At 45.9% G+C, this 17539-nt stretch overlaps 2 protein-coding genes across 3 annotated transcripts in view; one reads left to right on the forward strand and one right to left on the reverse strand.

Annotated features, from left to right (window-relative positions):
- The window catches only part of LOC112265245 (nuclear pore complex protein Nup133), a 17234-nt gene extending 4100 nt beyond the window's left edge, over positions 1-13134 (reverse strand). The window contains exons 1-16 of the mRNA XM_024442375.2: positions 12912-13134; positions 12706-12821; positions 12478-12581; positions 12137-12241; positions 11724-11855; positions 9179-9349; positions 8928-9083; positions 8265-8335; positions 7993-8140; positions 7559-7709; positions 7052-7209; positions 6778-6869; positions 6135-6304; positions 5900-5994; positions 4088-4312; positions 3755-3877 (exon numbers count right to left, since the gene is read on the reverse strand). Coding sequence (XP_024298143.2) covers positions 3755-3877; positions 4088-4312; positions 5900-5994; positions 6135-6304; positions 6778-6869; positions 7052-7209; positions 7559-7709; positions 7993-8140; positions 8265-8335; positions 8928-9083; positions 9179-9349; positions 11724-11855; positions 12137-12241; positions 12478-12581; positions 12706-12821; positions 12912-13039 — 2145 coding nt within the window. The 5' untranslated portion in view covers positions 13040-13134. The remainder of the gene's footprint in view (positions 1-3754; positions 3878-4087; positions 4313-5899; positions 5995-6134; positions 6305-6777; positions 6870-7051; positions 7210-7558; positions 7710-7992; positions 8141-8264; positions 8336-8927; positions 9084-9178; positions 9350-11723; positions 11856-12136; positions 12242-12477; positions 12582-12705; positions 12822-12911) is intronic.
- Positions 13135-13221: 87 nt separating this feature from the next.
- taf5l (TAF5-like RNA polymerase II, p300/CBP-associated factor (PCAF)-associated factor) lies at positions 13222-17332 on the forward strand. 2 transcript variants are annotated; one of them, XM_024442378.2, is made up of 5 exons: positions 13222-13550; positions 14070-14211; positions 14448-14552; positions 14825-15606; positions 15779-17332. In XM_024442378.2, exons 2-5 carry the CDS (start codon positions 14073-14075, stop codon positions 16574-16576), a joined length of 1824 nt encoding a protein of 607 aa, XP_024298146.1. In that variant the 5' UTR covers positions 13222-13550; positions 14070-14072; the 3' UTR covers positions 16577-17332. The 2 variants fall into 2 exon arrangements, with proteins under 2 accessions (XP_024298146.1, XP_024298147.1); XM_024442379.2 differs by having other exon boundaries at positions 13222-13470.
- Positions 17333-17539: the final 207 nt, after the last annotated feature.

The raw sequence follows: 17539 nt of genomic DNA on the forward strand, positions 1-17539 counted from the left end.
AATACAACACACAAACATACACAAATTACTGACTGTGCCATTACAAGAAATACCACCTCACAAGCAACATGACATACAGTTGAAGTCAGAAGTTTACATACACTTAGGTTGGAGTCTTTAAATCTTGTTTTTCAACCACTTCACAAATTTCTTGTTAACAAACTATAGTTTTGGCAAGTCAGTTAGGACATTACTTTGTGCATGACACAAGTCAATTTACCAACAATTGTTTACAGACAGGTTATTTCACTTTTTTAAAAACTCACTGTATAACAATTCCAGTGGGTCAGATGTTTATACACTAAGTTGACTGTGCCTTTAAACAGCTTGGAAAATTCCATAAAACTATGTCATGGCTTTAGAAGCTTCTGATAGGCTAATTGACATCATTTGAGTCAACTGGAGGTGTACCTGTGGATGTATTTCAAGGCCTACCTTCGAACTCAATAGCTCTTTGCTTGACATCATGGGAAAAATTAAAATCAAAAGATATCAGCCAAGACCTCAGAAAAAAATTGTAGACCTCCACAAGTCTGGTTCATCCTCGGGAGCAATTTCCAAATGCTTGAAGGTACCACGTTCATCTGTACAAACAATAGTACACAAGTATAAACACCACCAAACCACGCAGCCGTCATACCGCTCAGGAAGGAGACACGTTCTGTCTCCTAGAGATGAACGTACTTTTGTGCGAAATGTGCAAATCAATCCCAGAACAACAGCAAAGAACCTTGTGAAGATGCTGGAGGAAACCGGTACAAAAGTATCTATATCCATAGTAAAACGAGTCCTATATCGACAGAACCTGACGGGCCGCTCAGCAAGGAAGAAGCCACTGCTCCAAAACCGCCATAAAAAAGCTAGACTACGGTTTGCAACTGTACATAGGGACAAAGATCGTACTTTTTGGAGAAATGTACTCTGGTCTGATGAAACAAAAATAAAACTGTTCGGCCATAATGACCATCGTTATGTTTGGAGGAAATAGGGGGAGGCTTGCAAGCTGAAGAACACCATCCCAACCGTGAAGCATGGGGGTGGCAGCATCATGTTGTGTGGGTGCTTTGCTGCAGGAGGGACTGTTGCACTTCACAAAATAGATGGCATCATGAGGGAGGAAATTATGTGGATAGATTGAAGCAACATCTCAAGACATCCGTCAGGAAGTTAAAGCTTGGTCGCAAATGGGTCTTCTAAATGAACAATGCCCCGAAGCATACTTCCAAAATTGTGGAAAAATGGCTTAAGGACAACAAAGTCAAGGTATTGGAGTGGCCATCACAAAGCCCTGACCTCGATCCTATAGAAACATTTGTGGGCAAAACTGAAAAGGCGTGTGCGAGCAAGGAGGCCTACAAACCTGACTCATTTACACCAGCTCTGTCAGGAGGAATGGGCCAAAATTCACCCAACTTATTGTGGGAACCTTATGGAAGGCTACCCTAAACGTTTGACCCAAGTTAAACAATTTAAAGGCAATGCTACCAAATACTAATTGAGTGTATGTAAACTTCTGACCCACTGGGAATGTGATGAAAGAAATAAAAGCTGAAATAAATCATTCACTCTACTATTATTCTAACATTTCACATTCTTAAAATAAACTGGTGATCCTAACTGAACTAAGACAGGGATTTTTTACTTGGAATAAATATCAGAAATTGTGAAGAACTGAGTTTAAATGCAGTTGGCTAAGGTGTATGTAACCTTCCGACTTCAACTGTACGTATATGAACAAAAATATAAAACGCAACAGGCAACAATTTCAATGATTTTACTGAGTTACAGTTCATATAAGGAAATCAGTCAATTGAAATAAATTCATTAGGCCCTAATCTATGGATTTCACATGACTGGGCATAGGCTCACCCACTTGGGAGCTAGGCCCAGCAACTGGGGAGCCAGGCCCAGCACAAGGAGCACCTGTGTAATGATCATGCTGTTTAATCAGCTTTTTGATATGCCACACCTGTAAGGTGGATGGATTATCTGGGCAAAGAAGAAATGCTCACTAATAGGAAAGGTAAACAAATTAGAGAGAAATACATTTTTTGTACGTATGGAATACTTCTGGGATCTTTTATTTCAGCTCATGGACCAACACTTTAAACCTTGCACTTATATTGTTGCTCAGAATATATGTACAGTGCATTCGGAAAGTATTCAGACCCCTTGACCTTTTCCACATTTTGTTAGGTTACGGCCTTATTCAAAAATGTATTAAATACATTATTGTTCCTCATTAAATCTACACACAATACCCCATAATGACAAAGCGAAAAGACATTTTTGCAAATGTATGAAAAATAAAATACCTTATTTCCATAAGTACTCAGACCCTTTGCTATGAGTCTCGAAATTGAGCTCAGGTGCACCCTGTTTCCATTGATCATCCTTGAGATGTTTCTAAAACTTGATTAGAGTCCACCTGTGGTAAATTCAATTGATAGGACATGATTTGGAAAGGCACACACACCTGTCTATATAAAAGGTCCCACAGTTGACAGTGCATGTCAGAGCAAAAACCCAGCCATGAGGTCAAAGGAATTGTCCGTAGCTCTCCGAGACAGGAGGCATAGATCGAGGCATAGATCTGAGGAAGAGTACCAAAAAATGCCTGCAGCATTGAATATCCCCAAGAACCCAGTGGCCTCAATCATTCTTAAGAGGAAGTTTGGAACCACCAAGACTCTTCCTAGAGCTGGCCTCTCAGCCACACTGAGCAATCGACCTTGGTCAGGGAGGTGACCAAGAACCCGATGGTCACTCTGACAGAGCTCCAGAGTTCCTCTGTGGAGATGGGAGAACCTTACAGAAGGACAACCATCTCTGTAGCACTCCCCCAATCAGGCCTTTATGGTAGAGTGGTGAGACGGAAGCCATTCCTCAATAAAAATGCTCATGACAGTACACTTGGGAGTTTGCCAAAAGGCACCTAAAGGACTCTCAGGCCATGAAAACAAGATTCTCTGGTCTGATGAAACCAAGAAACCAAGAACACTTTGGCCTGAATGCCAAACATGACACCTGGAGGAAACCTGGCACCATCCCTACGGTGAAGCATGGTGGTGGCAGCATCATGCTGTGGGGATGTTTTCTGCGGCAGGGACTGGGAGACTAGTCAGGATCGAAGGAAAGATGAACAGAGCAAAGTACCGAGAGATCCTTGATGAAAACCTGCTCCAGAGCACTAAGGACCTCAGACTGGGTGCACCTTCCAACAGGATAATGACCCTATGCACACAGCCAAGACAATGCAGGTGTGGCTTCGATACAAGTCTCTGAATGTCCTTGAGAGGCCCAGCCAGAGCCTGGACTTGAACCCGATCCACCATCTCTGGAGAGACCTGAAAATAGCTATGTAGTGACGCTCCCCGTCCAACCTGACAGAGCTTGAGAGGATCTGCAGAGAAGAATAGGAGAAACTCCTCAAATACAGGTGTGCCAAGCTTGTAGCGTCATACCAAGAAGACTCAAGGCTGTAATCGCTGCCAAAGGTGCTTCAACAAAGTACTGAGTAAAGGGTCTGAATACTTATGTAAATGTGATTAAAAAAAAAAAAAAACTGTTTTTGCTTTGTCATTATGGGGTAGTGTGTGTAGATTGTCAAGGGGTCTGAATACTTTACAACTTCACTGGAGATACACAGTATATATAAGCACACCATATGATCAAAAGGCAACTATACACATGCATGGGAGATACATGACAAACAATACGGATACAGAGAGCCCGCACTGACTGTGTTGTGTACCTTGATGATGGTATTGACACTGAGCACCACTTCAGCCCACTTCACAGAGTCCACAGGGTTCTCCTTCAGAGTCCTCTCCTCCTCTTCCAGTAGACACTCAAAGACTGAGGAGATCTGAGACACCTACACACACACAAACCTCTTAATAACCTCACCTCAGGCATAAGACAGAAGCTTCCCACAATCCCAAAGCTAATGCTTTGACAGAAAACATGATTTTATGATTAAATTGGAATCTCAAATCATCTAAATTGTGTGAAGACCCCAACTATTATCTCTGTCATTGTCACCAGACCCCAGCCCTGCTGGGGATATTATCTCTGTCATCGTCACCTCTCTGAAGAAGACGTCTGCGGCCGTGAGGCTGGTGGACACGGTTGCATTGCTCTTCCTCAAGGCAATGAGGATGACGCGATTGACAAGCTCGCTGTGTTTGGCGTGGTGGTTCTTCAGCGTCATGGCCGCCTGTAGCTTCTCGGCGTGTTCACACAGCAACAGGCGCGTCGCCATGGGAGACGAGCGCACCGTGGTCTGGCCCAACCGGTCCAGGAGACCCACCTGTGGGGGAAGGGAGGTGTACCAGTATGAGAACAAGTTCTCATTTACAACCGTGACCTGGCCAAGATAAAGCAAAGCAGTGCGACAGAAACAACAGAGTTACACATAAATAAACGTACAGTCAATAACACAATAGAAAAATCTATGTACAGTGTGTGCAAATGGAGTAAGGAGGTAAGGCAATAAATAGGCCAATAGTAGTGAAGTAATTACAATTTAGCAAATGAACACTGCAGATGATGATGTGTAAGTAGAAATACTGGTGTGCAAAAGAGCAGAAAAGTAAATAAAAACAATATGGGGATGAGGGAGGTAGTTGGATGGGCTATTTACAGATGGGCTGTGTAAAGCTGCAGCGATCGGTAAGCTGATCAGATAGCTGATGTTTAAAGTTAGTGAGGGAGATATCGCTGAAGTTGGAGACGTATTTTTGCAATTCGTTCCAGTCATTGGCAGCAGAGAACTGTAAGGAAAGGCAGCCAAAGGAAGTGTTGGCTTTGGGGATGACCAGTGAGATACCTGCTGGAGTGCGTGCTACGGGTGGGTGTTGTTATGGTGACCAGTGAGCTGAGATAAGGCGGAGCTTTACCTAGCAAACACTTATAGATGACCTGGAACCAGTGGGTTTGGCAATGAATATGTAGCGAGGGCCACGAGAGCATACAGGTCGCAGTGGTGGGTGGTATATGGGGCTTTGGTGACAAAACGGATGGCACTGTGATAGACTGCATCCAGTTTGCTGAGTAGAGTGTTGGAGGCCATTTTGTAAATAGCCCCGACGTCAGGGACCGGTAGGATTGTCAGTTTTACGAGGGTATGTTTGGCAGCATGAGTGAAGGAGGCTTTGTTGCAAAATAGGAAGCCAATTCTAGATATCATTTTGGATTGGAGATGCTTAATAGGAGTCTGGAAAGAGAGTTTACAGTCTAGCCAGATGCCTAGGTATTTGTAGTTGTCCACATATTCTACGTCAGAACGGTCTAGAGTAGTGATGCTAGTCAGGAAGGCGGGTGCAAGCAGCGATCGGTTGAAGAACATGCATTTAGTTTTACTAGCGTTAAAGAGCAGTTGGAGGCCACGGAAGGAGTGTTGTATGGCATTGAAGCTCGTTTGGAAATCGGGGTGTGGAGTAACGAGGTATGGTTGTTGAACTCAGTCATGACATATGGATCTTTATTCAGAAATCTGTGAGAAGCTCTGTAGTGAAGTCCGATCCCACGGTGACCCATATGATTAGAATTATTCCGGATTGAAATGTATTTCTATGCAGGTGGCCACAGGATTAGAATTATTCCGGATTAAAATGTATTTCTATGCAGGTGGCCACAGGATTAGAATTATTCCGGATTAAAATGTATTTCTATGCAGGTGGCCCACAGGATTAGAATTATTCCGGATTAAAATGTATTTCTATGCAGGTGGCCCACAGGATTAGAATTATTCCGGATTAAAATGTATTTCTATGCAGGTGGCCCACAGGATTAGAATTATTCCGGATTAAAATGTATTTCTATGCAGGTGGCCCACAGGATTAGAATTATTCCGGATTAAACGGGACTGAAATATATTTCTATGCAGGTGGCCCACCTGTAGCAGGAAGTCCATGAAGCAGCTGTGGGCCTTCATCTTGTCCTCTAGCTGGTGGAGGATGATGAGGGAGGTCAGGGGGAAGCCAGCACTCTCTGGACACAACAACACAGAAACAAGGTCACTTCTATGTGGAACAATATATTCAATCATTTTGATAGAAAATAACTACAGGTTTCCATGTCTTCGCCTGTCTACATTTCTCTCCCTCTTTTTCTGTTTCCCTCCCTCCCACCGTCAGGGACAGACTCGGCCCAGCGGGGGTCTGAGGCTGGGTAGTCGTCCACCAGGTCCAGGTTGATCCGGGTCACCACCAGGTCCAGCTCCCCGCCCACCTCTCCGTCTCCGTCCCCCTCCGGGGGGAACAGCTCATCTGTCATGTTCTGGGCCCCCACCAGGTCATTCCTGATAAACACAACAGTTACGTTCTACTCACAACATTGTAAGGTAAACTCAATAGTAACAATGTTTATAGCTTAGATCATTTAACCAGGTCATTCCTGAAAACACATAAAATAATTTCACATAATTACTTAGTGGTACTCATTTAAAAAGTGTACACACCCCATTCACTCAATGTCTACATGTACTCTCTCACACAGTCACTCCCGCCCTCTTTCTGTAAAAAAACTCAGAGCCCTGCGCCCTCATTCGGCAGTAACAGCTGCTCGAGCTTACCAACAACAGGGCAGATGCAATCACAGAGAGCAAGTAATTACACAGACCTAAATCCACATCATCCTCAATGCTGGGACATTTTTTTCAGGGGAGAAACAAACAAATTCCCTTGTTTTTCTGAAGGAGGTCTGTGTCACTGTCAAAAAAACTCAAACTTCAGCAATTGGGGTCAACGTCACACAATCTTTCTGCAGACTTACCGGCAGAACTGCAGGAACGCTGCTTTTAGGAGTTTGGTTTTGTCCTCTTGCGCTACAGGCTCCATCCTAGTCGGAGTCTCCATAGCAGTTGCCTTGAAACCAAAAAGTGTAAACAATGTGAACTCATCAATTATGTAAAAAGAATGAAAAAATAAAAAACATTGGTAGTCCACCAATTGAATGCCATCTCATTATTCATACAAGTCAAATGACCCAATTGGCGACCCAGTTCCATATCAGAGACCTAGCCCTGCTTTATTTAATCTGACTCTACCTCAGGGCCGGCCCCAGCCAAGGAGAAGCAGAGGGAGTCCTCCATGGTCTCGGGCAGCATGGAGGCACTCTCCCTGGCCACCACGGCCACCAGACCACTGTTCTGGGAGAAGAACACCGGCAGGTTGGCACAGCAGCCCCCACCACGCAGACGGTCACCTGGAGAGATGAAGGAGGACGGTGAGAATAGAAACATTGGGAGGCGAGTCAAGTCAAATGGACCATTCACGAAAATGGATAATGATCTAAAAAGACCAAAAGGTTGTTGATATTAGTATGATAACTATGTATTACTGAGAGCTGTTGTTGTAGTAGTCATCTACACCATTCACTCATCAATACCATTCCGTTTAAAACATTGGGTGCATGTCAACAGTCTCTAAAGGCTTCCTCTTCTTGTCAAATGTTTTTTTAATTAAGAAAATTAGATGAGGAAAAGGGCCAATTTTAAACTATTGAGAGGCACCCAATGTCCTCTAACCTTGAGCCCATTATCCATGTCTCTTACCAGGTGTGTTGAAGGGGATCTTCTCCTCAAGTAGACCTCCTCTGCCGGTACCGGTGGAGCAGGCAAACACCAGCTCCTCGTTGTACAGGAAGGCAGCAGGGCTGGAGGCCAGTGGTAACAACAGCCTCATGGCCTGGAGGGCATCCTCACTCTGAGGGGAATAACACAACATATCAACCATTAGACAAATAAACATCCACATTTAAACTGAAGTAAGACCAATATGGTTGATATTTTCATGTCTGAAAAATAGCATTCTATTTTGTCGAAATTCATGAAAATGTAGAAAGCCATGAAGCCTTGAGCGAGTCTACTTAGGGAACCTATTGCCACTTTCAAACTCATACAATAATAAATAAAAAAAATCATTCATAAACCATAATACACTAATTCAGTTGAAGCCCAACAGTGACCAGGGTTAAGTGAAAACTGACCTGGAAAGGGGGGTTGTACTTGGTGACCTCCACAGAGAGCTCCTCAGAGATGTTGTTGCCATTGTCCAGCAGGGTGACCAGGCAGAAGTAGGCGAGGCAGGGGGAGTCTGAGGGGTGCCAGGCTGCTGCCAAAACTACCAGGCCATCCCTGGAACACAAAATTATAGTCAGAAGTATGTAGAATCATAGTCGCAGTCACCAGCTGACTATTACGTCAAATCATGTAGTGAGATAAATACACATCCAGAAACCTAGATGAGAGCTCGACTTACTGGCTCAGCTGCATGTCCATGTAGGTAACATTCACTCCCTCCTTGATTTCCTCATAGTTGCTCTCTGACCCCTGATTGATGGCGAGAGAAAAAAAAAACAACAGGTCATGCCTTCAGGACAATCATCCAATCTACTGGTTAACTACCAAAATAAAGGAAACACCAACGTAAGTGTCTTAATAGGGTGTTGGGACGCCACTAGCCACCTGAAAAGCATTGATTCTCCAAGTGTCTGGAACTCTATTGGAGGGATGCAATACAATTTTTCCACAATAAATTGCATAATTTGGTGTTTTGTTGATGGTGGTGGAAAACACAGTCTCAGGCGTCGCTCCAGGATCTTACATAAGTGTTCAATTGGTTTGAGATCTGGTGACAGACACACATGCTTTAAACACCCTATGCTCCTTTGATACCACTCTTTCAAAGTCACTGAGATCTCTTCTAGCCATGGTAGCCATAATGGCTAAGCATGATGATATGTTCATTTATTAATTAACTCAGGAAGCACATGCTTTGTGTCCCTCATTTACTCAAGTTTTTATTTTGGCAGATACCTGTACAACCGATGGGACAGTTCACCTCAAAGTAACACACCATGATTTAACGCAACCTGACAAAGTAACGCAACACAACATTCATGTAAAGTGTTGTTCTGCTTACCCAGATGGCGTCGGCGACACTCTCCGTCAGAGCGCGGCTGGAGTCCCAGCTGAGGACCTGGTGCTCTGTGACCTCATTCACCTCCCATTTACTGAGCCCACAGGAGGTCAGAGTATATAGGCAGCCCGTCTCTCCCACCCACAGAACACTGTGGAGCTATAGAGGGAGAAGAGGGTATGTGAGCTGTTATCATCTTACCTATTAATGACTATATTTTGGGGATTCATAAGACTCCACTAGAAGAAACGTGCATTGTTGTTGGTAAGCGGGGCGAGCATGCCAAAGAGGCTGGAGACGCGGCGTCCGATGCCGGAAAGCACCCCCTGGCCCTGCTGTAGCGCCCTCTGCAGCGGCTTTCCGGAGGGATCCGCCCCGAGACGCATCAACTGGCCCTTGTAGGATGACACGATGAAACTACCCCCCTGAGGGAAGAGAGGGATGGTGGGATGAGGGAGGAGAGGAAAGGGGATGAAATCAACAGCACATAATGTTTAATCCGATAAATATGCTCAACGTGTATCTGTGCGCTACCATTTTACACAGAATTTGTTGGCAATTCTCAATCCACTAATAATGGGAACCTGCTCTATAAATCCTTTATCTGTGATTGCGGAGCAGTGCTGTATTCAAGTGCATTGGAGATGTTGTACCCACTGTGGCTATTAAAACCTACCCTAACCAGACACCGTGGATGGATGGCGGCATTCGCGCAAAACTGAAAGCGCGATCCACCGCATTTAACCATGGAAGGAGGTCTGGGAATATGACTGAATATAAACCGTGTAGTTATTCTCTCCGCAAGGCAATCAAACAAGTGAAATGCCAGTACAGGGACATGGTGGGGTCGCAACGGACACGAGACGTATGTGGCAGGGTCTACAGGAAATCACGGATGACAAAAAGAAAAACCAGCCACCGACGTCACGCTTCCAGACAAACTAAACACCTTTTTTGCCCGCTTTGAGGATAACACAGTGCCACCGTTGCTTCCCGCTAACAATGACTTCTGCCCTCCCCCCTCTCCTTCTCTGTGGCAGACGTGAGTAAAACATTTAAACATGTTAACCCTCGCAAGGCTGCTGGCCCAGACGGCATCCCTAGCCACGTCCTCAGAGCATGCGCAGACCAGCTGGCCGGTGTGTTTACAGACATAGTCAATCGCTCCATATCCCAGTCTGTTGTCCCCACATGCTTCAAGATGGCTTCCATTGTTCCTGTACCCAAGAAGGCAAAGATAACTGAACTAAATGACTATCGCCCCGTAGCACTCACTTCTGTCATCATGAAGTGCTTTGAGAGACAGGGATCATATCACCTCCACCTTACCTGTCACCCTAGACCCACTTCAGTTTGCATACCGACCCAATGGGTCCACAGACGACGCAATCGCACTGCCCTATCCCATCTGGACAAAAGGAATACCTATGTAAGAATGCTGTTCACTGACTACAGCTCAGCATTCAACACTATAGTACCCTCCAAGCTCATCATCAAGCTGGAGGCCCTGGGTCTCAACCCTGCCCTGTGCAATTGGGTCTTGGACTTTCTGACGGGCCACACCCAGGTGGTGAAGGTAGGAAACAACATCTCCACTTCGCTGACCCTCAACACTGGGGCCCCACAAGGGTGCCTGCTCAGCCCCCTCCTGTACTCCTTGTTCACCCGATTGCGTGGCCATGCACGCCTCCAACTCAATCATCAAGTTTGCAGACAACAACAGTAGTGGGCTTGATTACCAACAACGATGAGACAGCCTACAGGGAGGAGGTGAGGGCTGTGTGTGGGAGTGTGGTGTCAGGAAAACAACCTCTCACTCAACGTTAACAAAACAAAGGAAATGATTGTGAACTTCAGGAAACAGCAGAGAGCACCCTCCATCCACATCGAAGGGACAGCAGTGGAGAAGATGGAAAGTTTTAAGTTCCTTGGCGTACACATCACAGACAAACTGAAATGGTCCACTCACACAGACAGTGTGGTGAAGAAGGCACAACAGCGCCTCTTCAACCTTAGGAGAATGAAGAAATTTGGCTTGTCACCCAAAACCCTGACAAACTTCTTTGATGCAAATTGAGAGCATCCTGTATCACAGCCTGGTATGGCAATTGCACCACCCTCAACCGCAAGGCTCTCCAGAGGGTAGTGAGGTCTGCACAACGCATCACTGTGGGAAAACTACCTGCCCTCCATGACACCTTCAGCACCCGATGTCACAGGAAGGCCAAAAAGATCATCAAGGACATCAACCACCCGAGCCACTGCCTGTTCACACCGCTATCATCCAGAAGGCGAGGTCAGTACAGGTGCATCGAAGCTGGGGCCGAGAGACTGATAAACAGCTTCTATCTCAAGGCCATCAGATCGCTAAACAGCAATCACTAACTCAGAGAGGCTGCTGCCTACATTGAGATCCAATCCCTGGCCACTTCAATAAATGTATCACTCGTCACTTTATTCAATGCCACTCTAAATAATGTCACTTATAATGTTTACATATCTTACATTACTCATATCACATGAATATACTGTATTTTATACCATCTATTGCACCTTGCCTATGCCGCTCGACCATCACTCATCCATATACTTATATGTACATATTCTCATTCACCCCTTTAGATTTGTGTGTATTAGGTTGTTGTTGGGGAATTGTTAGATTACTTGTTAGATATTATTGCACTGTCGGAACTAGAAGCACAAGCATTTCGCTACACTTGCATTAACATCTACTAACCATGTGTATATGACCAATAAATGTGATTTGAAGAACAATGCATCCACAACATACCAACTTACCCTAACAGCCACAACAAAGTTGCAGAGGTTTTCGCCCATGTCGACCACAGTCTCAGCGTAATTCCCCTCGTGGGCCAAACTGGGCCAGAACCGGGCTGTTCCCTCCGGAGCCACCGCCATGACAGAGATAGACTGAGCATTCAAGACAAAGAACCACAACAGTAAACAACCATGACTGATGGTGAGTTGATTGGAATTTCAGTTAATTTCTTCCTGATTTTTAGCCTGGGTGCCAGCTTATTCAGTGCCTTGTCAAGACAAACAACAAGTAGGCTAAAACAGAAAGAGACTGGCACTCAGGCTAGCTGCTCAACAGCTAACAGTTAAGTCATTAGGCAGACATGTGTGATGAGTTCCCACCTTTGGAGGGTGAATAGTTTAGTTTCCTGATTAGTGATATGGTCATTGATTACCTGAACAGTGGCAGTCTCCAGAGGGCTGGGAGATGAAATCGAGATGAGGTCAGCATAGTAGACAAACTCACTAGTGGGCAGCTGGAGGCCCTTACATACTGACAACTAGGAAACACAACAGAGAAGGTTCACGCATTGGCACCGCATGTTTTTTTGTTATTATAGGACACACTGTATCAATGTGTTGCATATCTCATCATTATCAACCAGGGTTGTGTATCCAGTTTTGAAACGGAGTGACACAAAGTGGTAGGGTTCTACCTGGACTTGCCCAATAAGGAGGGCTCATTTTGTGTTCCGTTTCAAAGCGCTTTGCTACGTTGTGACCCACTGAACTGTACCTTTGCAACAGCAGTCTGGCAGATCTTCCAGATGATCAGTCTCTCTCCACACACCATCCAGGCCCAGCCACTCTCATCCACCTTCACAGAGATCTGGTCATCAGCTGAGGGACACAAAACACAGAACCCATGGGAGAGTAGAGCATTGATCGGGATGACCTGTACAATGCATTCTACAGCATGTATAACTCGCAGAGAGATAATGACAGGAAAGAGTCAATGACCCACCATCAGCCATAGTCAAAGCCTCCATGACTTTGACAGGTAGAGAAGAGCCAAACGTCTGGACATCGAAGTGGAGTGCTTCTGAAGTTGAGTAGCTCTGCACACGCGTGGGAGTTGAACTGGAGATGAGGGGGCCAGCAGTTGTTTAAAAACACTCCACGATTGACTGTGCCTGAAGAGACACTGTTCACAATGGCATGGAAACTCACCTGGCTGCTAACGACGTCCTACATGGGGAAAAGAGACGCCCTGTAGGTGTACCGGCGAGACTCTTTCTACCGGTGACCCTTGAGGACTGCCTTCGGCCTGAACAAGGGGTGGGACGAGGGCTAAACATCGTAGCTATGCCCCAAAATGCTCAATATTAATTCAACTTCAGACAGCTCTTCTTACTTTGCGCGCACAATATGAAACTTCAGGCGCATTAAATATACGTCATGAAATACAAAATCAAATTCGCAGTACATAGTTGATCCACTAGATCGTGCCATTGAATACATTTGTTTGGCCACTAATTGTTACGAATAACCCCTTCAATTAAAATCAGCATTACACTATTACTGATTGTGAATTTATTGACTTTTGCAAGTAGCTAGTTGTAGTGTTTTGGGTGTCAGTAAACAGAACACAAAATAGGTTTTTTGCCATCACATTCAGGCAAGATAAGTCAATCGATCGATGACCGCAAGATGAGAGCGAGCTGCTATTTGATGGAAGGGGTGGACATACCGTGATGGGGTTGCTACGATAGGCAACGGGATATTTGTGGTAAAAGACAATCACATTGCAATAAATTTAATCTCCTTAATAGCTGTAATTGACAACGAAGAAAATCAGCACGATATGCAGTGAGTGGCCAAGTTGTTGTTGATAAGATGTTTTTCGCTAAACCGGCTTAAAGTTCCGAAAGGGCCGTGTGGCCCTTCTATCGACTAGCTAGCTTAGCTAACGTTAGCTGCTGGCTAGCTTGCTAATGACAGGACTGCAATACTCTTTGCTTAAGCTGTTTGGTGCATCATTTTACCAGTGCATTTGCTGCTCACTTGTACGCACATGTCATTCATGATTCTCCCAAGTTTGCATGGTGACCTTTGCTAGCAGTTCTATTGAGTGGTTGTTGTGTTGGAAAGTGTTAGCTAGCTAGCCATATAGCACATTTTTCTCTTCAATGCCACTGAAGTGAGTTGCTCATGTGTCTGTAATTCCAGCAAGTTATTAATAGAGTTATCTAATTTCAAGCAGTGTTTGTAAGGAGTTAACTCATTTATGGAAATTCAATGCAGTAAGTTACAGCAGATAAACAACGTCTTAATGAAGGTAAACATTTGCTTTTGCCCATGGTGTTATACTATTTAATATTTTCCGAGGTTATGAAGCGGGTACGCACGGAGCAGATCCAGTACACTGTAGCTCAGTACCTGAAGCGGAGGCAGTATGTGGACACTGAAAGTTCCCTGAAGGGGACTAAACTGTCCCAGTCCGCAGAGGAGATGGCTGCCAACCTCACAGGTGAGGCTTTGAAGTGGCAGCTGGCCGGTATCTTCTGCAAAGATCTATGACCAAATCAAGTTAAACTAGTATCACAGATGTAATGGGGGAATGATGCCAACTATTTTTGCAGACATGATTAAGCAAATCTCACTTATTGAGAAGCTCAAGCATTATCTTTTAGTTTAGGATGAGTAGTACCCGGTGATAACTCATGGACATATACCTAATATTATTGTCTCTCTTTCTTTGAGCAGTGCAGACAGAGTCGGGGTGTGCAAACATTGTCTCTGCTGCCCCTTGCCAAGCTGACCCTCAACAGTACGAGACACAATTTTCCAGACTTCGCAATTTTCTTTCAGGTACTTCACAATTGCATAGAGACTGATGGGCGGCAGGCCGTCATTGAAAATAAGAATTTGTTCTTAACTGACTTGCCTAGTTAAATAAAGGTAAAATTAAAAATTAAAATAAATAAAATAAATGATATGTACGCTGCTATGCAACATTGGGCTATGTTCCAGTGTCCGTACTAGCTTACCACTTAGTATTAAGCAATGTATTGTAAATGCTATGCTAGTTATTGTTGGCATAGGATCGTGGCCCTACTCTTTGTTTATTTTCTCTGGTCCAGAAGCGGTGTTGCCATGGGGCCAGGAGGTGAGCCGCGTCCTGTACCCGCTCTTCGTTTACCTCCACCTGGACATGGTGCGCTGCAGCCTGAAGGGGGCGGTGGATGGCTTCTACAGCCGCTTCCACAGCCTCTTCCTGGGGGACGCCGAGCAGCGCTCCACCGTGGAGCAGCTTCGCCATGTCCTCACCCAGCAGGATGTCACCGCCAACCCCAAGCTCCTGGCCTTACTCGACCACAAGTATGTGGTGAACCTGACGGAGCCGGCCTACAGTTACTTGTTACGCTACCTGCAGAGCGAAGACAACAGTACCCTCTGCAGGGCCCTCAGCACCCACATCCAGGTAGAGGTCACCTCCTCACCACGCACCGACTACCAGCTGTACGGGATGACGGGTGCGGGAGCTACCGGGGCCACCACCACGGCCCCCAACTCTACCTCCTCGTGGTCGGGTGCGGATGGCACTGAGCGAAGAGAGGCAGCGGGGGTGGAGGTCCCCACAGGGATCCCGCAGAGCGAGGCGGCCCTGGAGGCACTGCAGGACTGCATTAAGAAGGTGCGTGAGGGTCCGCCGTCACTCACCACCGTGTGCTTCTATGCCTTCCAGCACACGGAGCAGCTACTGAACACTGCAGAGGTGTCGGCTGACAGCAAGCTGCTGGCCGCCGGGTTCGACAGCTCGGCCGTCAAGCTATGGAGTCTTAGGGCCAGGAAACTGAAGGCCAGGCCGCACCGGACCGACGTGTCACACATCCGCCTAGCATGTGACGTGCTGGAAGAGGAGGTGAGAGGATTTTCTTTGGTTACGATTTTTACAGAAATAGTCAGTTGTTAGATAAATGGCATGGCGGTTGTTAGTATCTCTGCCGCCAAATATGGGAAACTTTTACATATCTAGGCAGTACAATGGTGTGTCCTCTGAAAATGTCAATGCACTCTTTTCCCCCTGTATTCAGGCAGATGAAGAGGACGGCTCAGGCAGCGAGATCAAGACCCTGCGTGGCCACAGCGGTCCGGTGTTCCGCACAGCCTTCCTGACAGACAGCTCGGGCCTGCTGTCCTGCTCGGAGGACACGTCCATTCGCTACTGGGACCTGGGCAGCTTCACCAACACGGCCCTCTACCAGGGTCACGCCTACCCCGTCTGGGACGTGGACGTCAGCCCCTGCAGCCTCTACTTTGCCAGCGGCTCCCACGACCGCACCGCCCGCCTCTGGACCTTCTCCAGGACCTACCCTCTGAGGCTCTATGCCGGCCACCTAGCGGACGTGGACTGCGTCAAGTTCCATCCCAACTCAAACTACCTGGCCACAGGCTCAACGGATAAAACCGTCCGCCTCTGGAGTACCCAGCAGGGGGCGTCAGTGCGCCTGTTCACAGGCCACCGCGGCCCCGTGTTGTCCGTAGCCTTCGCGCCCAATGGGAAGTACCTGGCATCGGCGGGCGAGGACCAACGGGTGAAGCTGTGGGACCTGGCCTCAGGGGCTCTGGTCAAGGACCTGAGGGGCCACACGGACAGTGTCACCAGCCTGTCGTTCAGCCCCGACAGCAGCCTGGTGGCCTCCTCTTCCATGGACAACTCAGTCAGGGTGTGGGACATCCGAAACTCCCACAGCACAACCCACGCGGATGGCTCGTCCAGCGAGCTGGTGGGGCTCTACACAGGCAACACCAGCAACGTGCTCAACGTCCAGTTCATGGCCTGTAACTTGCTCCTGGTGACGGGAACAGCGCAGGAGAAACATGGACAGTAGCCATTTTGTTTTGTTTGGCCTGTCTGTTTAGTTTTGTTCAAAAGACTGTTGTATCCATCTCAAACATGGTCACCATGGAGACATACATGTTTTCTTCCCTAAGCCAATCACAGAGAGGCTTAATTTCAGGCCAAAAGGTCACTTGCTAAAATTGCCCACTCAAGGTTGTTTTTGACAAGATCTCTGAGTAGAATAAGAGCTGTTAATCTGAACATACTGCAAAAAATGACTTGGTTTTATTTTGATGCTTATATCCACAATGCCAAAATGAGAAGTTACATGGAAGAGGGTAGGGAAGGACTTTTGATTTATGACATTTTCACTGAATACTACCTGATGGGTCCTACTAGTGAGACCTCAACTTTTCAGGCTCACGAAATGTTTCCAATAAATTTACATCAAAGTAGAATGTTAGCTTGGCATGATTACGGATGAGGATTGCATTTTGGGTCTAGTGCCTTGATGGTCAACACCTGTTTTATTCGGTCACGCACAAAATTCACATTGATCTTAAAAATGGGTCTCTGGCTATTCGATTACTTGAGTTGTTTAAAATCTGCATCTCCCCAGAATTTGTCCTCATGTTAAACATCACCGCTAATTGAGAATGTTGGTATGCGATAAAATGCTGAACTGTGATCAATATGAGAGTAGTCACAGGGAAAGAATGACAGCTGTACTTTGTTTCTTACCATTCTGTTAGTGGCATTATTTGTAATATGCTGAGAAGTGTAAATATATTTTTGTAATCTCTGACTGGCTGTACCTGGTTTTTCTTTTCCAAGAGAGATGGCACCCTGTTTGCTTGTTTTTCTTTGTAGGTGAAAATTTAAGAGAAAGATTTGGACTTGGGAGTGTTTATGGTTTCATATCTATAATGGTAAAGATAAAACAAATGGATAATCTTGTCAGTTGACATACATTTTCTGTTCATATCAGCCTTTTATTTGTAAACTATCGTTT

The sequence above is a fragment of the Oncorhynchus tshawytscha genome, linkage group LG02 (genome assembly GCF_018296145.1).
Source record: "Oncorhynchus tshawytscha isolate Ot180627B linkage group LG02, Otsh_v2.0, whole genome shotgun sequence".
NCBI classification, from domain to species: Eukaryota; Metazoa; Chordata; class Actinopteri; order Salmoniformes; family Salmonidae; genus Oncorhynchus; species Oncorhynchus tshawytscha.